We start from the raw sequence: 25,087 nt of genomic DNA on the forward strand, positions 1-25,087 counted from the left end.
CCCCCCCCTTTTTTTTTTTGGCCACACTGTGCAGCTTGTGGGACTTAATTCTCGACCAGGAATCAAACCTGTGCCCTTAGCAGTGAGAGCTACCTTGCTTCTGACCATCCTTTGGGGGATGTTCTTTTGAGTGTGTTAATGCTGCAGAATTACTGTTTTCTTAACCACTGCCTGCAGGTCAGAATCTCAGAGTTGAGCAGCCCTGATTCTCTTCCTCTTTCTGAGGCCTTGATAAAACCTTAAAATAAAACCTTAATTCCTTACCCAGGGAATTCCCTACACTCCATTTTTACAGTTATGCATAATTATGGCAGAGTCATTTAGTACACTATGATTTCCATCCTTGAAAAATGCTTTGTTTTCCCCTTGAGTAAATAATTGGCTTTTGTCTGTCTACTTGCTTACTTATATAAGATCCCAAACTTTCAATTAACTTAACCTCTCTTAAGAGGTTGAGACATCCCTAAGGTATTTCTCAAGAGGTGCTGTCACTTTCATTTCTTTTTTAAGTGTCCCTCCAAAAGCCTCTTTACCTGCTCCAGTATGGCTGAGTTGTCCTCTGCACTCAGCTTGGATAGCTGAAGTGAAAATACTTTCCTGCCCCAGTCCTAAGCATTCCTGGGACCAGGCAAATTAACTTACCACTGGGCTGCCCAGGTGGCTCAGCTGCCACATTTCCAAACTGCAGTCAGGTCCCAGACCCAGAGGCCTTTAATGAACAGGCAGGCCTGGTGTTCTGAGGAAGAGTCCTGCAACACTGCTGCAAATACAGGCTATCTACATCTTCCTGACTCCTCCCCAGAGGGGCTCTGGAAGGTCACGTATGCCCTGGAAAAAAGGAAATGCTGAGACCTTTGGAGATGGCTGTAAGTTATCTCTGAGGTGACGTGCTTTCCTAGGAAATGTTCAGAAAACCCTTAGGAAGCCAAAGGGCTTCGCTGGTGGCCCAGGTGGTAAAGGATATGCCTTCTGTACAGGAGATGTGAATTCAACCCCTGGGTCGGGGAGATCCCCAACAGTATGGGGTATCCCAGTGCAGACACAACCGGGCAAGTGAACAACAAACAAACTACCGCTTCCCCCCAACGCTTCACTTCCCTCTTCACCTCCCAACGCATCCCTACCTTGCCCACAGAGCCCTACTGAGGTGCCTAAGAGGCTCCTCTCTCAGGAAAGAGGATTGATTTGGGGACCCCAGCACCAATAGACCTGGAGTCTAGGTTACTTTTTAAAACTCAAGGCCAGAGGGTCGGGCAACCATACTTTGGTTGAGCTAGGATGTCTGGTCGCAGCCAGAGCAAGCCAGACAGCACAGGTTAAAGAGGGGGCTTAATTCGGGATCACCAGCGCGGCTGTTCAGTCCCACTCCAGGCCAGTCATGGGATCCAAGTCTGCGCAGACTCCAGGGATGGGAGAGCAGCCCAAGTCAGGGAGGAGATTAACTACGCTTTGATTTTCTTTGTTTTCCCTTAATGGTGATGCTACATGGGAATATAGTTGATTTGCCATTTGGTGCCTGTGGTCATTATACAGCCACCTGATTCAGTAATATATATATTAACATATGTCATATCTGTTCTTTTTTGGATTGCTTTGCTCTAGAGGTTATTGCAGAATTTCAAACAAAGTTCCCTGTAGTGAACATCAGGTGTTTGTGCAGTATCTTTTAGATAAACAGATTTCTGTGTAAATGTGGAAGAATGAAAGAAGTAAATAATCCTTGTGGACTACCTATTACAGATACAGCTTTTTGGGTATATCTTAGTATCAACCTCCCAATTCATCCCTGGCTTTTCCTTTTTTTTTTTTTTGAAAACTTTGTGTTTTAATTCTCAGAGTCTTTTCTTGTGTTGTAAATTACTTACCCTGTATTTCTTTTTAAAATTTTGCCTAGAAGAGACATCATCTGCTATTTTCTTTGTCTGTTGCTGACTTTACTTAAGTGAATGATCCTCCAAATTCCATCCTTGTGGGGACCATTGGCAGAATTTCATAATTTCAATGGTGGTTTTCCATGTCTCAGGAAAGCCCATTGTATATAAGTACCACATTTCTCTAAGATTTAATCTGTTCATGGATGATTTTTTGGGTCTGTATCTTGGCTATTGGAAGTTGCACTGCAGTGAATGTTGGGTTGCATGTGTCATTTTGAATGATGGCTTTTTTGTAATATAGGCCCAGCTGTGGGTATGAAAATCTTAGGCTTAGCTCTCTCAAAATTTTCTTTCTGGCCTATGAAGGCTATCCTTTCTAGGGACTGTTGCCAATGTCCATTCCCACAAAACGTGTAGGGGGGTGTTCCATCATCTCTCAGCTCTCTCCACCATTTACTGTTTGCAGTCAGGATGGCTGTTCTATCAGATGGGATTTCGTTTCTTGTCGTTTTGATTGACATTCCTCCTGTAATAACTAGGGATGTTGAGCATCTTGTCTTGTGGCTGTTTGGTTTTGGGTTTTTTTCTCTTTTTTACCCTTGAAAGATGAGGGAAAATTTGCCTGTTTCAATTGACTACTTGTAAGTCGGTTGTGTTTGGAATTTAATTCTGCAATACCCACCACAGGACCTTTCCTGAGAGCAACTGCTGTTAGCAGCCCCACAGGCCTTGTGAATTGGAGGTGCCCTTAGCACTGGTGGTCAAGTTGTAGTTATAGGACCTGTCCACAAGGCGGCAGCACTTCTCCATGCCCAACTCTTTGGTCTGTGTCTTCGCAACTGGAAGTACCGCTGCAGTGAACGCTGTCGTGCATGTGTCATTTTGAGGGATGATTTTTCGTAATATAGACCCAGATACGGACGAAGAAATGGCAACCCACTCCAGTATTCTTGCCCAGAGAATCCCAGGGACAGGGGAGCCTGGTGAGCTGCTGTCTATGGGGTTGCCCAGAGTCGGACACGACTGACGCGACTTGGCAGCAGCAGCAGCATGGGTATTAAAATCCTAGGTTTAGCTCTCTTGAAGTTTTTTTTTTCCTGGCCAGTGGAGGCTAACCTTCCTAGGGGCTGTTGCCCATGACCATTCCCACGGAATGTGAAGGGGGTTCTGTCATTTCCCAGCTATCTGCTCCATTTGCTGTTTGCAGACAGTCAGGATGGCTATTCTTTGGGAATTGATTTCTTGTCCTTTTAGTTGGCATTCCTTCTGTCCTAATTAGGGATGCAGAGCGTCTTGTCCTCTGGCCTATTGGGTCTTTTTTCTCTTTTTTTTTTTTTCCTTAAAGGATGTGAGGAAAATTTACCTGTTATAATTGGCTTCTTGAAAGTTGTTTGTGTTTGGAATTTATTTCTGCAACAACCCACTGTAGGACCTTTCCTGAGGACAGCTGTCATAAATTGCACATGGGCCTTGTGAATTGGAGGTGCCAGTGAGCACTGGTCTCACACGCTAGTAAAGTAATGCTCAAAATTCTCCAAGACAGGCTTCAGCAATACATGAACCATGAACTTCCAGATTTTCAAGCTGGTTTTAGAAAAGGCAGAGGAACCAGAGATCAAATTGCCAACATCCGCTGGATCATAGAAAAAGCAAGAGAGCTCCAGAAAAACATCTATTTCTGCTTTATTGACTATGCCAAAGCCTTTCACTGTGTGGATCACAAGAAACTGTGGAAAATTCTGAAAGAGATGGGAATACCAGACCACCTGACCTGCCTCTTGAGAAATCTGTATGTAGGTCAGGAAGCAACAGTTAGAACTGGACAGGGAACAACAGACTGGTTCCAAATCGGGGAAGGAGTACATCAAGGCTGTATATTGTCACCCTGCTTATTTAACTTATATGCAGAGTACATCATGAGAAACGCTGGGCTGGAAGAAGCACAAGCTGGAATGAAGATTAATGGGAGAAATATCAACAACCTCAGATATGCACATGACACCACCCTTATGGCAGAAAGGGATGAACTAAAGAGCCTCTTGTTGAAAGTGAAAGAGGAGAGTGAAAAAGTTGGCTTAAAACTCAACATTCAGAAAACTAAGATCATGGCATCCAGTCCCATCACTTCATGGCAGATAGATGGGGAAACAGTGGCTGACTTTATTTTTTTGGGCTCCAAAATCACTGCGGATGGTGACTGCAGCCATGAAATTAAAAGACACTTACTCCTTGGAAGGAAAGTTATGACCAACCTAGATAGCATATTAAAAAGCAGAGACGTTACTTTGCCAACAAAGCTCTGTCTAGTCAAGGCTATGGTTTTTCCAGTAGTCATGTAGGGATGTGAGAGTTGGACTATAAAAAAAGCTGAGTGCTGAAGAATTGATGCTTTTGAACTGTGGTGTTGGAGAAGACTCTTGAGAGTCCCTTGGACCGCAAGGAGATCCAACCAGTCCATCCTAAAGGGGATCAGTCCTGGATATTCATTGGAAGGCCTGATGTTGAAGCTGAGACTCCAGTACTTCGGCCACTTGATGGAAAGAGCTGACTCATTTGAAAAGACCCTGATGCTGGGAAAGATTGAGGGTGGGAGGAGAAGAGGATGACAGAGGATGAGATGGTTGGATGGCATCATCGACTCAATGGACATGGGTTTGGGTAAACTCCGGGAGTTGGTGATGGACAGGGAGGCCTGGCGTGCTGCAGTCCATGGGGTCGCAAAGAATCGGACACGACTGAGCGACTGAACTGAACTGAAGCACTGGTGGTCAAGTTGTAGTTACAGGAAATGTCCGCAAGGCGGCAGCACTTCTTCATGCCCAGGGTTCCACCTGCTACCAGAGCCTTAGGAAAAGTCAGCTTCCTGGGCTGTGAATTAAGAGTGAAATATGCCTGAGCAAACACCTGAGGGCTTGAGTCCCACTACTTCTCCCCTCTGAAGCTTCCCCCCCTCCCTGCTAGACTACTCTGCACCTGAGACAGCACTCCTTGCTGTGGTTCCTAGTAAGCTTCACTCTCAGGAAGGAGGCTGCAACTGGGTACCCCAACGCCTGGTGGTGCCTTTACCCTGATCCTCGAGGCCAGAGGGTTAGGCCACCATCTTTGGGGTGCAATAGGGACTCTGGTCCAAGCCAGAGAAGACCAGACAGCACAGGCTTAAGGGGAGCCTCTATGAAGGACACCGTTCACCTTGACTCCACATCAGTCCAGCCCTGGGTCTCATGCCTCCTCAGGCTCCAGGGATCTGATAGCATCTCAGGTCAAGGAGACCAGAGGGAATGACTTTTCTTTCCTTTCCTTTTCTTTCATCTCATGCCGATGCTATGTTGAAGTCTAGTCAATTGCAGTTTTGTGCTTGTCCTCAGTATACAATGGACTGATTCAGTTATGACATATACATACAGTTTTTATTACTTTCTATTGATTCTTTTGCCAACAAAGGTTATTGAACAAGGTTGAGTAAAGTTCTCTGTGCCGAACATCAGTTCCCTGTGGAGTAACTATTCAGTTCAGTTGCTTAGTCATGTCAAACTCTTTGTGACCCCATGGACTGCAGCACCCAGGCCTCCCTGTCCATCACCAACTCCCCGAGCTCGCTCAAACTCATGTCCATTGAGTCAGTGATGCCATCCAACCATCTCATCCTCCGTCGTCCCCTTCTCCTCCTGCCTTCAATCTTTCCCAGCATTAGGGTCTTTTCAAATGAGTCAGCTCTTTGCATCAGGTGGCCAAAGTACTGGAGCTTCAGCTTCAGCATCAGTCCTTCCAATGAATATTCAGGGCTGATTTCTTTTAGGATTTACTGGTTTGATCTTGCAGTCCAAGGAACTCTCAGGAGTCTTTTCCAACACCACAGTTTAAAAGCATCAGCTCTTCGACTCTCAGCTTTCTTTATAGTTCAACTCTCACATCCATACCTGACTACTGGAAAAACAATAGCTTTGACTAGACAGACCTATGTTGGCAAAGTAATGTCTCTGCTTTTTAATATGCTGTCTAGGTTAGTCATAGCTTTTCTTCCAAGGACCAACTGTCTTTTAATTTCATGGCTGCAGTCACCATCTACAGTGATTTTGGAGCCAAAGAAAGTAAAGTCTGTCACTGTTTCCATTTTTTCCCCATCTGTTTGCTGCAAAGTGATAGGACGGGATGCCATGATCTTCATTTTTTTAATGTTGAGTTTTAAGCCAGCTTTTTCATTCTCCTCATTCACCTTCATCAAGAGGCTCTTTAGTTCCTCTTCACTTTCTGCCATAAGGGTGGTGTCATCTGCTTATCTGAGGTTATTGATATTTCTCCCGGCAGTCTTGGTTCCAGTTTGTGCTTCATCCGGTCCAATATTTTGCATGCTGTACTCTGCATATAAGTTAAATAAGCAGGGTGACAATATACAGCCTTGATGTAGTCCTTTCCCAATTTTGAACCATTCCATTGTCCCATGTACTATTCTGAATATTGCTTCTCGACCTGCATACAGATTTCTCAGGAGGCAGGTAAGGTGGTCTGGTATTCCCATCTCTTTCAGAATTTTCCACAGTTTCTTGTGATCCACACAGTCAAAGGCTTTAGCATATGAGTGAAACAGAAGTAGATGTTTTTCTGGAACTCTCTTGCTTTTCCTATGATCCAACAGATTTTGGCAATTTGATCTCTGGTTCCTCTGCCTTTTCTAAATCCACCTTGAACATCAGAAAGTTCTTGGTTCATGTACTGTTGAAGCCTAGCTTGGAGAATTTTGAGCGTTACTTTGCTAGTGTGTGAGATAAGTGCAATTGTGCGATAGTTTGAACATTCTTTGGCATTGCCTTTCTTTGGGATTGGAATGAAAACTGACCTTCTTCAGTCACGTGACCACCGCTCAGTTTTCCAGATTTGCTGGCATTTTGAGTGTAGCATGTTAACAGAATCATCTTTTAGGATTTGAAATAGCTCAGAGGGAATTCCATCACCTCCACTAGCTTTGTTCATTGTGATACTTCCTAAGGCCCCCTTGACTTTGCATTCCAGGATGTCTGACTAGGTGAGTGATCACACCATTGTGATTATCTGGGTCATTAGATCTTTTTTGCACAGTTCTTCTGTGTATTCTTGCCACCTCTTAATATCTTCTGCTTCTGTTAGGTCCATACTGTTTTCTGTCCTTTATTGTGCCCATCTTTGCATGAAATGTTCCCTTGGTATCTCTAATTTTCTTAAAGAGATCTTTAGTCTTTCCCATTCTATTGTTTTCCTCTATTTCTTTGCATTGATCACTGAGGAAGGCTTTCTTATCTCTCCTTGCTATTCTTTGGAACTCTGCATTCAGATGGGTATATCTTTCCTTTTCTCCTTCGCCTTTTGCTTCTTTTCTCAGCTATTTGTAAGGCCTCCTCAGACAACCATTTCGCCCTTTTGCATTTCTTTTTCTTGGGGATGGTTTTGATCATGGCCTTCTGTACAATGTCATGAACCTCTGTCCATAGTTCTTCAGGCACTCTGTCTATCAGATCTAATCCCTTGAATCTACTTGTCACTTCTATTGCATAATCGTATGGGATTTGATTTAGGTCATACCTGAATGGTCTAGTGGTTTGCCCTACTTTCTTTGATTTAAGTCTGAATTTTGCAATAAGGAGTTTATGATCTGAGCCACAGTCAGCTCCCAGTCTTGTTTTTGCTGACTGTACAGAGCTTCTCCATCTTTGGCTGCAAAGAATATAATTAATCTGATTTCAGTATTGACCATCTGGTGATGTCCATGTGAAGAGTCATCTCTTGTGTTGTTAGAACAGGGTATTTGCTATGGCCAGTGTGTTCTCTTGTCAAAACTCTGTTAGCCTTTGCCCTAGTTCATTTTGTACTCCAAGGCCAAACTTGCCTGTTACTCCAGGTATCTTTTGACTTCCTCCTGTTGCATTCCAGTCCCCTATGATGAAAAGGACATCTTTTCTTGGTGTTAGTTCTAGAAGGTCTTATAGGTCTTCATAGAACTGTTCAGCTTCTTTGGCATTAGTGGTTGAGGCATAGACTTGGATTACTGTGATACTGAATGGTTTGCCTTGGAAACAAACAGAGATTATTCTGTCATTTTTGAGATTGCACCCAAGTACTGCATTTAGGACTCTTTTGTTGACTATGAGGGCTACTGCATTTCTTCTGAGGGATTCTTGCCCACAGTAGTAGATGTAATGGTCATCTGAATTAAATTTTCCCATTCTAGTCCATTTTAGTTCACTTATTCCTGAAATGTCAACGTTCACTCTCGACATCTCCTGTTTGACCACTTCCAATGTACCTTGATTCATGGATCTAACATTCTAGGTTCCTATGCAATATTGTTCTTTACAACAGCAGACTTTACTTCCATCACCAGTCACATCCACATGGGTGTTGTTTTCACTTTGGCTCAGCCTCTTCATTCTTTCTGGAGCCATTTCTCCACTCTTCCCCAGTAGCATATTGGGCATCTACTGACCTGGGGAGTTCATCTTTCAGTGTCCTATCTTTTTGCCTTTTCATACTGTTCATGGGGTTCTCAAGGCAAGAATTCAAAGTGGTTTGCCATTCCCTTCTCCAATGGACCATGTTTTGTCAGAACTCTCCACCATGACCCCCGTCTTGGGTGGCCCTACATGACATGGCTCATAGTTTCATTGAGTTAGACAAGCCTGTGGTTCATGTGATCAGTTTGCTTAGTTATCTATGATTGTGGTTTTCATTCTGCCTGCCCTCTGATGAATAAGGAGAAGACCTTGTGGCAGCTTCATGATGGGAGGGACTGGCTGTAGGGGAATCTGGGTCTTGCTCTGATGGGTGGGCCCATGCTCAGTAAATCTTTAATCCAATTTTCTGTTGAAGAGTGGGGCTGTGTCCCCTCATCATGGTGGAGCTGTGGCCACAGGCCAAACCATGGTGGGGTAATGGCGACCTTCTTCAAAAGGACTTATGCCAGCATGCCCTGCAGCTCCCAGGACTGTCGTATTCCGTGCCCCTGGTCACTGTTGACCCACGCCTCCGCCGGAGACTCCTGGACACTCGCAGCCAAGTCTGGGTCAGTCTCTTGTGAGGTCACTGTTTCTTTCTCCTGGTGCGCACAAGGTTTTGACTGTGCCCTCCAGGAGTCTGTTTCCCCAGTCTTGTAGAAGTTCTGCAATCAAATCCCACCGGCCTCCAAAGTCAAATTCACTGGGGTTCTCAGTCCCTTTGCCAGATCCCCAGGTTGGGAAATCTGTTGTGGGCCCTAGAACTTTTGCAACAGTGTAAGAACTTCTTTGATATAATTGTTCTCCAATTTATGGGTCGTCTGCTCAGTTGCTGTATGGTGGGGCTAATGGTGACTTCCTCCAAGAGGACTTATGCCACATGCCACGCCTCCCAGGACTGTTGCAGCCAGAGCCCCTGTCCCCATGCGGCCACTGCTGACCTGTGTGTACACAGGTCAAAGGCAGGTCTGGCTCAGTCTCTGTGGGGTCTCTGGGTCCAGGTGCATACAAGGTTTTGTTTGAGCCCTCTAAGCATCTCTGGCAGGTATGGGGTTTGATTCTAAATGCGATTGCACCCCTCCTACCATCTTGCTGGGGCTTCTCCTTTGCCCTTGGACGTGGGGTATCTTTTTTTGCTGGGATCCAACATTATCCTATTGATGGTGGTTCAGCAACGTGTTGCAATTTTGGAGTTCTCACAGGAGAAGATGAGCACCCATCCTTCTACTCTGCCATCTTTTCTACTCCGTAATGATATGCAGATGACACCACCCTAATGGCAGAAAGTGAAGAGGCACTAAAGAGCCTCTTGATGAAGGTGAAAGAGGAGAGTGAGAAAACTGGAATAAAATTCAAAATTCAAAAAACTAAGATCATGGTATCTGGTCCAATCACTTTATGGCAAATAGATGGGGAAGAAATGGAAACAGGCTCCGAAATCACTGCAATGGTGACTACAGCCATGAAATGAAGCACCTTATTCAGAACCAAAAGATGAACCACAGACTGGGAGAAACTATTTCCAAAACACATATCAGAGAAAGGATCTGTACTCAAATTATATCAAACAGCTCCTTAAAACCTGATAAAGATTGAAATACATACCTGGCCAAAGAATATAAACAGATATGTACATAGAAATTTATATCAGTATCTAGAGAATTGTTTGTATCTCTCTATAGATAGATGTTTACATGTTTAGGTAGATAGATATTTATATCTCTGTAGATAAATATTTATATTGCTACATAGATATTCTATATAATTAATAACTTCCATAAAATTAATAACCTCCATAAAACTGAAAATTTCCATAAAATTAAAACTTCCATAAAATGAATAGCTCTCATAAATTGAATAACTATCATATATTGAATAACTTTCACAAATTATTAACTTTCCTAAAATAAATAACTTTCATACATTAATAATATTCATAGATTTACTCATTTCATAAAATTACTCACTTTCATACAATTAAACTTCTTTAGAAAGTTAAAACCTTCCTCAAAAAATTAAAAAGTTCCTCAGAAAAATAAAAATTATAAAATTATTTATAAAATTAAAAACTTCTACACTATGAAACACCTCATTCAGAAAATCAAAAAATGAACCACAAACTGGAAGAGACTATTTTCAAACCACATATCAGATAAATGATCTGTACTCACATGATACCAAACAACCCAAATAAAATTTGGTAAGGATTGAAACACACACCTGGCCAAAAAAGATAAACAAGGAAGGAAGGACTAGGGTGGGGTAGAGACAGCCCGTTCAGACAGTTAACCCTCTGATCTGACCTTCCCACACCTCGGCTGATATCCTGAGAAGATCAACATTCAAAAAGGCACGTGCATACTAACCTTCACTGCAGCACTCCTTACAATAGCCAAGACACAGAACCAGCAAGATGTTCCCCCACAGGCTAAAACTTATAGAAGGTGCAGTACATGCAGACAGTGGACTGTTACTCCCCCAGAGAAACTGCTGCTGAAACTGAAGTGACACCCCTGCTAGCCACAGGGGTGGACCTTGGAAGATCCCACACTAAGTGAAGTCAATGGACAGAGACCACAGCATATGAGTCCATTCTAGAAAATTAAAAAAAGCAGATACAGGGAACTAATTTACAAGACAAAAAGAGACTTTCAGATTTCCAACACAAACGAAATAAGCCAAAAAAATGAATAAATAAAGGCTTTATCTCCTTCCTTCTTTCCACATGTGCAGAAACTCTATCTCTAATAGATACTCCACAAGGACCTGAGGATCATCACACTGAACTTTAGTTGAGTTTGTGCAATATCCTCTATGGAGAAATAATTGAAGAAAACAACAGATAAGCTGTCTGTATATGTCACAACTGACTCAGGTGGCTGTACACTGCCAACAAGTACAAAACTGAAAACCATCCCAGCACAGCATCCCATGAGATTAAAGAAAAGGAATTACTAGTTTACACCCTGCCACCTCCTTAACTTGGGCTGATATCTCATTCCTGGAACCTGAGTAGACTTTGAGTCCCACGGCTGGACTGGGGTGGGGTCGAGACAGGCCAGGAGGTGCCCTTCATTGACACCCCTGTTAAACCTGCACTGTCTGGCTTGCCCTGGCTGGAACCAGAATTCCTAGTGCCCCCTAACGATGGGGGCCTGACCCTCTGGCCTTGAGGACCAGGGTAAAGTCACCAAGAATCCAGGTTCACTGGTGCTGAAGCCTCCTTCCTAAGAGTGCAGCCTCAGCAGGGAGCCGTGCCCCAGGTTCAGATGAGGCTGGAGGGAAGGGGTGAAGCTTTAGGGGGAAGCAGTAGTGAGACACAAGTCTTTGGAAGTTTGCTCAGGCACATCTCACTCTGATTCATAGACCAGGAAGCCCACTTTCCCTAAGGCTGGGGTTGCAGGTGGAACCAGAGCTGGGCATGAAGAAGTGATGCCGCCTTGCGGACGTTTCCTGTAACTATAACTTGCCCACTGCGTGTTTACTAGCACCTCCAATTAACAAGGGCTCTGGGGCTGTTCCTGCCAATGCAGGAGCCACAGGAGACTCAGGTTCCATCCTTGGGTTGGGAAGATCCCCTAGAGAAGGAAATGGCTACTCTCTCCAGTATTTTTGCCTGGAGAATCCCACAGTCCATGGAGTAGCAAAGAGTTGGACGTGACAGAGTGACTAACGCTTTCACTTTTTTTTTTTTTTTACTTTCCTTCCACAAATAGAGAAATCTCAGAATCTCTGTGAATACACAGAAATCTGTATCACTAACATATACACAGAAATCTATATCTGTAAGAGATAATCAGCAAGATTATCTCCTTCCTTGCTTCCTTCCTCCAGATATAAACAAAAATCTGTAGGTCTAACATATATTACCAAAATCTGTATCTTTAACATATACACAGAAATCTGTATCTCTAATACTCCACAAAGATCTGATGTTCATCACGGAACTTTGCTAGACCTTATGCAATTCCTCTATGGTAAAAGAATCCAAAAAAAGAGATATGCTGTATGTGTATGTCATAAATGAATTAGGCAGCAGTATAATGAGGACAATATAATAATTTCTTGGGCTCCAAATTCACTATGGATGGTGGCTGCAGCCATGAAATTAAAAGACGCTTGTTCCTTGGAAGAAAAATGATGACAAACCTAGATAATATATTAAAAAGCAGAGACATTACTTTGCCAACAAAAGACTGTCTAGTCAAAGGTATGGTTTTTCCAGTGGTCATGGATGGATGTGAGAGTTGGACCATAAAGAAGGCTGAGCACTGCAGAATTGATGCTTTTGAACTATGGTGTTGGAGAAGACTCTTGAGAGTCCCTTGGACTTCAAGGAGATCAAACCAGTTAATCCTAAAGGAAATCAGTCCTAAATATTCATTGGAAGGACTGATGCTGAAGCTGAAGCTGAAGCGCCAGTACTTTCGCCACCTGTTGTGAAGAACTGACTCACTGGAAAAGACCCTGATGCTGGGAAAGATTGAAGGCAGGAGGAGAAGGGTACGACAGGGGACGAGATGGTTGGATGGCATCACCGACTCAATGGACGTTGGTTTGAGCAAACTCCATGAGATGGTGAACGACAGGGAAACCTGCGTGCTGCAGGCCATGGGGTTGCAAAGAGTCAGACACAACTGAGCCACTGAACAATGACAACGAAATCAAAACTACTATGAAAAGTCACCTCACACTGGTCAGAATGGCCACCATCTAAACCATCCACAAAGAATCTGTGCTGCAGAGCATGGAGGCAAAAGGGAAACTACGCCTTGGTGCGGAGGTAAATGGGTACAGGAACCATAAAAACCAGCAAGGAGGTTCCTTATAAACTTAACATCTAGAAACCACATGGTCTGACAATCCCACGTCTGGGCTTAGACCCAGAGAAAATCAGAATTCACAATAACCCATGCATCCTTCTTTTCAGGGCAGCACGGTTAACAACGGCCAAGAACTAGAATTGCTGCTGGACAAAATAATGGCTTTCTCTGCCCATTGAAGCCAAATAAAAAATATGGAGACAGATTTTGGAGGAAACAGAAAGTGACTTTAATTCTCACCCAGCAGAGAGAGGAATATAGGAGGCTCATGCCTCAAGAACTGTGCGCCCTCCCCACCATGAGGAGTTTAGGGGCTTAATAAGATGAGGGCTTCAGTCAGGAATCAGTCATGAGGAAAGCTGATAGGATCTTGATTTCTTCCTCTTGCATTGTTTCAAAGACAGTCATAGACTGACATCAGTAACCCAATAATTGAGTCTGGCAGTTCGGTGGCTCTGCGGCCTTCTTTCTGATGTGCAACTACAAGGGGAAGGGTGTTGTAAGAGTAAACACCAGATAGGGATGTATTTACCAGAGTCAAAGGAAAATTGGTGCAAAGTGTAGCTCCTGCAGAGTTAGGGGACAGAAAAGCAAACTTAGTCACAGACATGCAGAGTTAGGAGCATTAAAGTAAAAAACTGGGAATGTTCAGTCCTGCTCACTGTTCTCTTTATTGTCTTTGTTCTCAGGAAAGTGAAAGAAAAAACTCGTTTCTTTTTTTTTCTTTTCACTGCAACAAATTCAACCAAGATATCCACTGACAGAAAAATGAGGACCGAGTGATGCCCCTCTACATTGGAACACTACTCAGCCATGAATCAGAACAGAAGATGCCATTGAAAGCAGCATGGAAGGGCAGAGTGGTTACCATACTCAGTAAAGGAAGTCAGAGAGAGAAAGACAAATATCACAGGGTATCCCTGACAGGTATATTTTTGAAATGAATGTAAATGTTGGATATTATGCAATAGAAACAGACTCACAAACTTAGAAAACAAACATGATTATCCAAAAAGATCTTAGGATTGAGGGATAAATTAAGGGATAAATTAAGGGATAAATTGCTAATACCACATGCTCATTAATAGATATTGAACAGTTGATCAAAATAAATACATTGAAAAGTACAAGGTAGTCTATGGAATACATTTTAATTATCTACATGGGAAAGAGAACCCCAAAAGGAACTGATAAACGTCTGTGTATAAGTGAATCAAGCTCCCATATGCCTGAAACAAACACAATATCAGAAAGCAACTACTCCGAAATAACAATGAAGGTCCAGAAAAAGGAAAAATGAAACGTGGGACACGAAGAAATCCTGCCTCCTTGTGGACATTTTTTGTAACAGCAACTGTGCTGACTGGCACTTCCTATCCCCAAGGTCCCTGGGCCTGGAGGTAAATAACTGCTCTCCAGAAGTCCCCCAGGGGTGGTCAACGAAAAAGAATTCAAAACTGGGCCGATGTTCAGGGAGTCGATTTCAGCCGATTTCACCTTTAACTCACATCCTTTAAGAAAAAAGTCATATGACAGGATGTCAACATCGCTGAGGAGGTCCTGTCAGTCCTGCAAGAGCTATCACCTCACACGGGTCAGACCGGCCACTGCTAAACACTCCACAAAGGTTAAATGCTGCCGACGCTGTGGAGGAAGGGGAACCCTCCTCCTCTGCTGCTGGAAACACAAATTGGTGACAGCCAGTCTGGAGGACAGTGCGCCGGTCATTTCCGATGTGCCCAGCAGTAAGCGGCAGCCAGGGGTACCTAGAAACAGGGTCTTAGTTTCCCAGACCAGGAGTCCTCACCACTGGACCACAGAGCCAGCAGTCAGGGCTAAGGTCCCTAGTCGTTGCCTGCCTAGTCAAGAACAAATTCAGGTGAGGAGTCAGAAGGTGAAGAGTAAAGTAAAAAGTTTACTGAAAAGAAAAGTATATGTGTAAAGGGGCAGGGGCGGGCTCAGAGACAGAGACGTGCCTTTATAAGGGGCCGGTTCTCCAGGTCTTCGTCTTCCCTCTGGCCAATCATCTTGCTTTGTCTTCCCCGCCGCCCCCACCCACCCAGATACTGTGTCTCAGGACCCGCCCTTGGGGTGCACACAAACCTTAGCCAAGATGGATCTCAAAGTGAAGGCTTCTGGGAGGAGCAAGACTCATTATGGCCTGGAATTAGCCTCTGACTTTTGACTCCAAGGAGCCTTTCTGCGCATGTGTAGCGTTCTCCCTAATCCTTTAGTCAGACAGGGCTTTGCCTCTCTCTGTCCTTGCCAAGGTTATTCCCTGGAGGTGTTTACAAGAGACAAAGACTGGCTATTCCCCTCTTTCTGCTGTTACTTCAATTTCCGACGGGATTGGTTGTATATTTCTCAACTGGAACCTACCTATGTTGCCTCAGGAAATGAAAAGAAGAGGCTGGCTGATTGCGAATTTCCAACCTGGAGCTCATCTATCTCCTGCTTCACTGGTTCCTTCAACAGTGGAAACGAGAATGAAATTAGAATATTCCCAAACACCACACACAAGAGTAAACTCCAAATGAAATAAAGAATTCCAGAAAAACCTCTACTTCTGCTTCACTGACTATGCTAAAGCCTTTGACTGTGTAGATCACAACAAACTGTGGAAAATTCTTAACGAGATGGGAATACCAGACCACCTTATCTGCCTCCTGCGAAACCTGTATGTAGGTCAAGAAGCAACAATTAGAATGGGACATGGAACAATGGACTGGTTCAAAATTGGGAAAGGAGTATGTCAAGGCTGTATATTGTCACTCTGCTTATTTAACTTATATGCAGAATATATAATGCAAAATATTGGACTGGGATGAAGCACAAACTGGAACCAAGACTGCTGGGAGAAATATCAATAACCTCAGATAAGCAGATGACACCACCCATTACGGCAGAAAGGAAAGAGGAACTAAAAAGCCTCTTGATGAAAGTGAGAAGAGAGTGAAAAAGCTGGTTTAAAACTCAACTTTCAAAAACCTAAGATCATGTCATCCGGTCCCATCACTTTAAGACAAATAGATGGGGAAACAATGGAAACAGTGAGACTTTATTTTCTTGGGGCTCCAAAATCACTGTGGATGGTGACTGCAGCCATGAAATTAAAAGATGCTTGCTCCTTGGAAGAAAAGCAATCGTTTACATCGTATTAAATTGTAGACATCGTATTAAAAAGTAGAGACATCACTATACCTACAAAGGTCCACCTAGTCAAAGCTATGGGTTTTCTAGTAGTCATGTACAGATGTGAGAGCTGGACAATAAAAAAGGCTGAGCACTGAAGAGTTGATGCCTTTAAACTGTGGTGCTGCAGAAGACTCTTGAGAGTCCCTGGGACAGCAAGGAGATCAAACCAGTCAATCCTAAAGGAAATCAACCCTGAATATTCATTGGAAGGACTGATGCTGAAGCTGAAGCTCCAATACTATGGCTACCCAATGCGAAGAGCCGACTCATTGGAAAAGACCCTGATGCTGGGAAAGATTAAAGGCAGGAGGAGAGGGGGGCAACAGAGGACGAGATGGTTGGTCAGCATCACTGACTCAGTGGACATGAGTTTGAGCAAGCTCCGGGAGACGGTGAAGGACAGAGAAGCCGACGTACTGCAGTCCCTGGGATGGCAAAGAGTCAGATATGACTGAATGACTGAACAACAAAGATAATGATCCCACCTTAGTATGGCTCAGTGGTAAATAGCCTGCCCGCCGATGCAACAGACTCAGGTTTGGATCCTTGGGTCGGGAGGATTTCCTGGAGAAGGGAATGGCAACCTACTTCAGTATTCTTGCCTGGGAAATCCTATGGACAGAGGAACCTGAAGGGCTACAGTTCATGGCATTGCAAAAGAGTCGGACACAACTTAGTGACAGACTTTCAAGATAAAGATCTAAATGTAAGGTTGGATACTATGAAATTCTTGAGGAAAAAATACAGGCAGGAGAAGCTGTGACATTCATTGCAGCAAGTTCTTTTGGGATCCACCTCTTAGAACAATGAAAAATAAACCAAAAATAAGAAATCAGCCCACAAGGTGTGGCCCCTCACCACTTGTCTCCAGCCCAGCTGTGCTCCTGAGGGGCAGAGAAGATGGTGTCAGGTGCCGCTGTAGGCACTCTTGCTGCCTGGAGGGGATGGTGGTGGTGGTTTAGTCACCAAGTCGTGTCTGACTCTTGTGACCCCATGGACTATAGCCCACCAGGCTCCTCTGTCCATGGGATTTCTCAGGCAAGAATACTGGAGTAGATTGCCATTCCCTTCTCCAGGGGATCTTCCTGACCCAGGGGTCAAGCCTGCATCTCTTGCATTGCAGGTAGATTCATTTACCATCTGAGCCCCCAGGGAAGCCCTGCTGCCTGGAGGGGGCTTGTTTATAAAGATCTCGACCCAGGCGTTGCTGGGAAGGGCTGGCCAACTCATCCAGGGCAGCCAATCCTCACCCATCAGGGGCTCACCGTTGCAGAAAATGGGCCTTGTTGTGCCGGCCAGGTGCAAGGAACAAGTGTGGGTCTGAGGGTTGGGATAGATATGGGGCTGCAGCTCTGACTTAATTTCTAATCATTGTATCTGGCCCAGGAGTGGGAGAAAATTTTAAGAATACCTTCTCCTAAGGAGAGGAAGCCAGGAGTCAGGGAGAGGAGGGGTGGTAGGTGCAGACAGGGTGCAGTGGAAGCCTCTGAAGACCCACCGGAAGGAGGGAGCAGAGTGAAGTCCAGGGTTACTGACCTGCCCAGGAGCAGCTAGCTGTTAGTCCGTGTCCTGCTCTGAGGTGCTCAGGGCCAGCTCTTCCTGACCTCAGGAAGAGGGCTGGGAGGTGCTCTGCAACTGTGCTCTGAACAGTTCCTGTGCGCTGAGCCCTGCCCAGACGGGCCGGCCCTGGGAGGGCTCTGCCCCCATTAGCAGAGGGGCCCCCTGCCTGCCCTGGGAGGGGCGTGTGAACAGGCTCCCTCTCTTTGCAGCTCCACAGAGCTGCTTAGGATGCAGACTAAAATCAGCCAAGGACAGAGGCCAGGAGCAGGGTCAGGAGTCCCTCGGGTGTGGACACGCAGAAGTCCAAGCTTGCTATGCTCCCTGCATGACACGGGGTGTTGAGGCAAGGAATACGACTGTATTCTAAGGACCAGCTGACAAAGAAGTAGGCCAATTAATGTCTCCAAATAACCATCTTGTTAGGGTCTGGATGCCAGGTTCTTTTATAAATTAGAGAAGGAGGAGGTGAAGAAACAAACTAAAAAGGCCATTAATCTTGCAGATATCTTGTAGAACAGCAAGCCTCAGGGGATGTGTTAATTTCTCCCTTCCTGCCATCTACCTGCAGACAGGGTTCTGAATCAAGGCACTTGAGCTTAGCAGCCAGGCAGAGAGGCAGGATTCTGTGTGATTATAGTAACAAAAGTAACAGAGAGCAAGTCAAAGACACAGTTCTAACAGTTCTGAAGTCAGAACTGGCTTATTCCTGAACATCCTAAGGTGCAGGATTTATTCAGGTCCTCCCATTGCCCTTCCCCTCCCCCAGCCCCTGGCACCACGCACCAACTTCCTGTTTCTGCATTTGCCTGTTCTGGATGTTTCTTGTAAATGGAACCATATAGTTTGTGATTATTCTGGGCTGGATGTTGGTGTCCTCCCCGCAAACTCACATGTTGAAACCTAACCCCCAAGGCGATGGTGTGAGGAGGAGGGCCTTGAGGAGGTGATGACCTCATGAGAGTAGAGACCTCATGAATGGAATTAGTTTTCTCATAAAAGAGACCCCCAAGGAGTCCCCTCAGCCCTTCCTCCATGTGGGGATGCAGTGAAGACTCTGGCCCCCACCAAGAATAGAGCTTCACTAGAACCTGACCATCCTGACGCCCTGATCTCAGATTCTGGGCTCCAGAGTTGCAGGAAATGCATTCCTGTTACTGAAGCTCCCAGCCTTCTGTTTTGCTATGGCAGCCCGAGCAGGCTAAGACAGTTCTCACTGACTATCGTGTGTTCAAGGTGCATCCACATTGTAGCCCGTGTCAGAGCTTCACACCTTTTCATGGCTGTGTCATATGAAGCTGTGCTGGGAAGTGGCTAGAGATGGAATGACGGGGGGTCATCAAGAGGTGGATCACAACAGTCTTCATGAGCCACAGTAAGGAGCTGGCACTGCCTAAAAGGATACCTGGACCTCCCGCCTCTTAACCAGCCAGTTACCTGTGTACCGCTCAGCTGTCATCCACGGCTTGTCCTGAGTCAAGATGAGATGTAGCAGGACTGCCAGGAAGGTATCCAGGCCAGGCCAGTGTTGAAGATGAACCAGCCCTGTCCGCTGCCACTCACGGGGTGACGGGTGTCCCACCCCCTGCCCACCACTGGGCGCGGTGGCCTCTCCCCTGCTTCCAGAGCTGGGCCCTGCTTCCCCCGGTCCCTCTGGTCAGGAGGTGTTCTGACAGGCCATTCTAGCAGGACCTCAGGATGGAGGCTTTGGGGGGCCCTGCTCGGAGCACACAATCGGTGGGCATCTGCTCCTGCAGGGAGGGCCACAAGGGAGCCACTTGTTTGCTGGTGGGCGTGAGAGCAAGCGCCAGGGTTAGGGACTGCAAACCTGCAGTGGTCTGGCCTTTTTCTTTTTTTCTAATTCAATTTAAATCTGACTCAAAGTCACTATCCCACTGAACTGGTAGGACATTCAGTCTGAGGCAGCACACTCCACAGTCCTGAGAATCCGTCTCTTGCTTCAACAGGGTTTGGACGAGACAGACCCAGGGATGCCCCTTGCTGTTCCTCCACCAAGGGACCCTCCTCTCTTTCTTCCAGTGGCCATCTTCGGAATCAGCCACTCGGCTATCCTCGTGCCTTGAAGCGAGTGAGTCCGTGCAGGACAAACACTGCGCCTGTGCTCTACAGCCCCCATTTGCCGCAACTGTTGAGCCCGCATGCTGCGACTACGGAAGCCGCGTGCTAGAGCCCCTGCTCCACCGCAGGAGAAACCACTGCAATGAGAAGCCAGCGCACCGCAACTCGAGAGTAGCCCCCGGCAGCTGCGACTAGAGAAAGTCCTTGTCAGCAACGAAGGCCTACCACAGCCAAAAAGTAAAATAAATAATCTTTTTTTTTTAAATGCTAACTAAACACATTTTTAACCCGTTAGTTGTTACCATGATATACATAGTGTGAACGGAAGGTTTATATGGGATTTGGCATTGCTGAGAACTCTCCAACAAATGTGCAATTTGGAGCAATAATAGATTAATTTTGTCATTTCAATTTGTTAAAGAACTTTTTTTCTTATATAGGCCTTTCACAATTAAAAAAAAGATTTTTCTCTCACTTAACAGTGTTAAGTCAGCTTGGGGGTTGTTCTGTTCCATGTGTCTTTATCCCGGAGCCCTGACTGGCCAAGAAGCCCATCTCGGACTTGTGCCATTCTCTAGGGAAGCAGGCCGGTGTGATAGCTCAGAGTGTGGCCTTGCGCTCCAACAGGCCTGGGGTGAAAATCCGGCCTCATCAGAGCTAGTGCTCACAACACCTCTGTGAGTTAACAGGTCATTTTCGGCTCATTTTACTGGTAAGCAATCCGAGGCTCAGAGAGGCTGACCATCTTGCCCAAGGTCACACGGGGGTATGGAGACGTGAAGCCAGAACTCAGCCATAGACGTGCCTGGCTCTGGAGCCCACCCTCTCACTTCACCCTGGCCTTCTGCTCCCGCACGGAAGACTCCGGTCTGCCAGCGAAACGTGGAGGATGGAGCACATGCATTCAGCTGTTTGTTCTCAAAGCCCCGCTGAAAAGACAGGAGAGAAATAAGATGTTGATGAAATAGGAAGGACAAAGAGAATGGGAGCAGCAACAACGGAGGGAGGAGAAGTTGACATTTTGGAAGATGAGACGCAGACGAAGGAGGGGCAGAGCTGAGAAGGACTCAGAGGCACCTGTTTCAGCAGAAGGTAGGAGTGGAGGTGGGGCCGAAGACAGGGTTGGAAGTGGGGTCCCCAACCCACCAGCCCACTCTAGGCAGCCCCAAGGATGCCCCAGCCTCTGACACACACACACGGGAAACTGGGCTTTTATTCTGAGCAGAGGTTGAATCGGGGAAACAGGCACAGTGGAGGGGATGTGGCTCTGTATTTTACTTTATTTATTTAAAATATTTTTTTTAACGTGCACCATGTTTAAAGTCTTCACTGAATTTGTTACAATAGTGCTTCTGTTTTATGCTGTGGCTTTTTGGCCTCGAGGCATGTGGGATCTTAGCCCCTGACCAGGGAACCTGCACCCCCTGCATTGGAATGTGTAGTCTTAGCCACTGGACTGCCAGGGAAATCCCAAGGCTCTGTATTTTAAAAGAGGGATTAAGTGAGAGATTAAGTCCTCCTGCTTTGTGCCACCCCATTCTCAGAATTCTCTCTGCCCAATGGATACACCTCAGGCAGGACACTGGAACATTCTTCCCTAGAGAAACACAAGGACCCCAGGACAGTGATCTGTCCTGACATATAAGTACTGTTAGGTCTTTGCACTTCTACTGCAGAAGGCATGGGTTTGATCCCTGGGTGGGGAACTAAGATCCTGCAAGCTGCATTAGCACAGCGAAGAAAGGAAAAAAGGGAAAGAAAAGAAATATAAGACTGAACAAAGGATTACCAGATATCTGAAGAGAGCATCCAATATAGAAGACAGAAGTTAAAAACAAAAAGAAAAAAAGGAGTGGAGAGCTCAGAGACAACACAGATGGACAGAGAAAAATGCCTTAAAATGATTAATATCCTCAGACACATAGGGGATGGTATTACACCCATGAAACAGAAAAAAGATGCTAAAAACAAATAAAACTCTATTATAAGGAAGAAGCATTTGAAAATTAAAATTATGGAAGCAGGAAAAATATTGAGAGAGAAGTTGGAAGATAAGCTTAAGGGACAATTGCAAGAAAGCAAACAAAAATCACAAAGAGACCATAGTAGTAAAGTAGAAGATAAATCCAGAGAGTCCAACAGTCAAATAATTGTTCCAGAAAGAAATAATGGTGGAATCATAACAAAAGGTATCCCTGTAGAAGGGAATGGCTACCCACTCCAGTATTCTTGCCTAGAGAATTCCATGATTCTTCCCAGAGTTCAATGACACAAATTCACAGATTGAAAGGCCCACCTTGGAAAGCTACATGCACCCTCAAAATTCATAGCAGCATTATTTACAGTTGCCAATGAATGGATAAAGAAAAGGTGGTATATGTATATATACAGTGGAATACTACTCAGCCATAAACAAGAATGTGATTTTTCCAATTGCAGCAAAGTGGATGGACTTGGAGGGCATTATGCTGAGTGAAATAAGCCAGACAGAGAATGACAAATATTATATGATTTCACTTATATGTGGAATCTAAAAAATAAAACAAACTAGTGAACAACAACAAAAAAAGCAGACTAACAGATACACAGAACAAACCAGTGGTTACCAGTGGAAAGAGGAAAGGGGAATAAGAGGTAGAAACTATTAGGTATAAAATGAGCTATAAGGGGCTTCCAGTGATAAAGAGTCCGCCTGCCAGTGCAGGAGACACAAATTCCATCCCTGATCTGGGAAGACCCCACATGCCTTGGAGCAACTAATCCCATGCACCACAACCAATGAGCCCAAGCCCTGAAGTCCATGCCCTATAGTCTGTGCTCAGCAACAAGAGAAGCCACCACAATGAGAAGTCTGTGCACTGCAATTAAAAAGTAGCCCCCACTCGCCACAACTAGAGAAGAGCCCGCACAGCAATTAAGACCCAGCATAGCCAAAAATAAAATAAAATAAGCTACAAGGATATATTGTACAGTGTAGTAAATATAGCATTTTATAATAACTATAAATGGAGTATAGAGTATAGCCTTTAAAAATTGTGAATCACTACATTATACACTGTAACTTATATAATATTAAAAGTCAATCATGTATCAACTAAAAAAAAAAAAAAAAGACCCACCTAATTCCCAGCACAAAGAATGGAAAAAGATCCATTATTATGCTAGAATACCAAAGATAAGGAAATCACTCTAAAAGCTTCCAGAAAGGAGAAAGTCATTAATATACAAGTGATCAAAAATGAGAATAAATGGGATCAGCTTTCTCAGCCAGAACACAGCTGGATAAAGTTTTTAAAACTATAAAAGAAAACGATTTCCAAACTTAAATCCTATGCCCTGTCAACTAGTAACCTAATGTAATGATAGAATAGAGACATTTTCAGGTATGCAATGCCTCAGAAAATTTTCATCTCCTGTGTTTGCATTCTCCACCAAAATCAGAAAGACAAGAAAATAATTGACCCACACAGGCAGGAGGTATACTCATTTTCTGGTACTGTTAGACTTGTTAGATCATGTGTATGGAGTACTCTGGTTTGGATGGAATGAAAAGAAGTGAGAAAAGGAAGCAGTAAATCCAGGATTCTCTGGCTTTTCATCAGGAGGGCTGAGGACGATGCCCCTTGATGAAATCCTATTGATAGGAGAAACTGAGCCATTTGAAGGGGCTCCCAGTGAGGAGACTGATCCCTCCTGTAGTGGGATGGTGGATCCCGCCAGGAAAATTTTGTTTTCAGGTCTACCCTCCTTTGGAGGCTCTGAAAGTTAAAGTGAAGTCGCTCAGTCGTATCTGACTCTGCGACCCCACGGACTGTAGCCTACCAGGCTCCTCCATCTATGGAATTTTCCAGGCAAGAGTACTGGAGTGGGTTGCCGTTTCCTTCTCCAGGGGATCTTCCCAACCCAGGGATCGAGCTTTACTGTCTGAGCCACCAGCGAAGCCGCCCTGCCTTCTCCAGTATCGCATAACCCACCGGTTCTTTCACCGCGCTGTGGGGACCGGCCGAGGAGGCAGCGGCCGATGCATCTCCGCCACCTGGTGGAGGAAGGGAGATTGCAGCCTGGAGCCAAAGATTTTTGCAACAGCTTCCCTATTGGGAAAAAAGACTACTTTGCTACTTGGCTTGTTCCGGGCTAGTCCTCAATTTCATCCTCTTATTTCAAACACTCTGAGACCACGCATCTTTGATTCCTACCCTGGAGCCGCTCCACCCATTCACTGCTGTCTAATAAATCCTCCCAAAGCTAGTCACATCAAAAAACCACCATCTGTTACGCACTAGGATTCAATGAATCAGAAATTTGCATGGGGTACCATGAGTAAGGGCTTCCCTGATAGCTCAGTGGGTAAGGAATCCGCCTGCAATGCAGGAGACTCCGGTTTGATTCCTGGATAGGGAAGATCTGCTGGAGAAGGGATAGGCTACCCACTCCAGTATTCTGGCCTAGACAATTCCATGGGCTGTAGAGTCTATGGGGTGGCAAAGAGTTGAACACCACTGAGCAACTTTCACTTTCACTTTCATCATGAATAAGGGCTTCCCCGGCAGCTCAGCAAAAAAAAAAAAAAAACAAAACCTGCTAGAAGGAAATGGCAATCCACTCCAGTATTCTTGCCTGTAGAATTCCATGAACAGTGGAGCCTGGAGGGCTGAAGTCCATGGGGGTTGGACATGACTAAACACCACCACCACCATAGAAATGGCTTGTCTCTGTTCCGTGATGTCTGAGGCCTCAGCTGGGAGGACTCAAATGGCTTTCTCTCTCTTGGTCAAGGGAGGACAGGGCCAGAATGTGGCCATCTGTAAACCAGGAAGAGGGTTCTCCCCAGACACCAAATCTGCCAGCATCTTGATCTTGAACTTCCCAGCCTGCAGGATTGTGAGAAATAAATGTTTGCTGATTAACCCACCCAGGCTAACACAATAGTGTTACAGCAGTAACCAAAGGCTGACCGACTCAGCCGCAGAAGTCCTACAGCATCGTCTCCCCAGACTCTACTGATCAGAGTGGTCACAAGCCTGCCTGAATGAAAGGAGAGGGGACATGAACTGGCCTCTCAAAGGGAGTTCACAGCCACCTTTTTAAACTGCCGCAG

General features: G+C 45.1%; 1 protein-coding gene across 1 annotated transcript in view; it reads right to left on the minus strand.

Annotated features, from left to right (window-relative positions):
• Positions 1 to 20,304: 20,304 nt before the first annotated feature.
• The window catches only part of SLC28A1 (solute carrier family 28 member 1), an 80,397-nt gene continuing 75,614 nt past the window's right edge, over positions 20,305 to 25,087 (minus strand). The window contains exon 18 of the mRNA XM_043434422.1: positions 20,305 to 20,918. Coding sequence (XP_043290357.1) covers positions 20,894 to 20,918 — 25 coding nt within the window. The 3' untranslated portion in view covers positions 20,305 to 20,893. The remainder of the gene's footprint in view (positions 20,919 to 25,087) is intronic.

The sequence above is a fragment of the Cervus canadensis genome, chromosome 17 (assembly GCF_019320065.1).
Source record: "Cervus canadensis isolate Bull #8, Minnesota chromosome 17, ASM1932006v1, whole genome shotgun sequence".
NCBI classification, from domain to species: domain Eukaryota; kingdom Metazoa; phylum Chordata; class Mammalia; order Artiodactyla; family Cervidae; genus Cervus; species Cervus canadensis.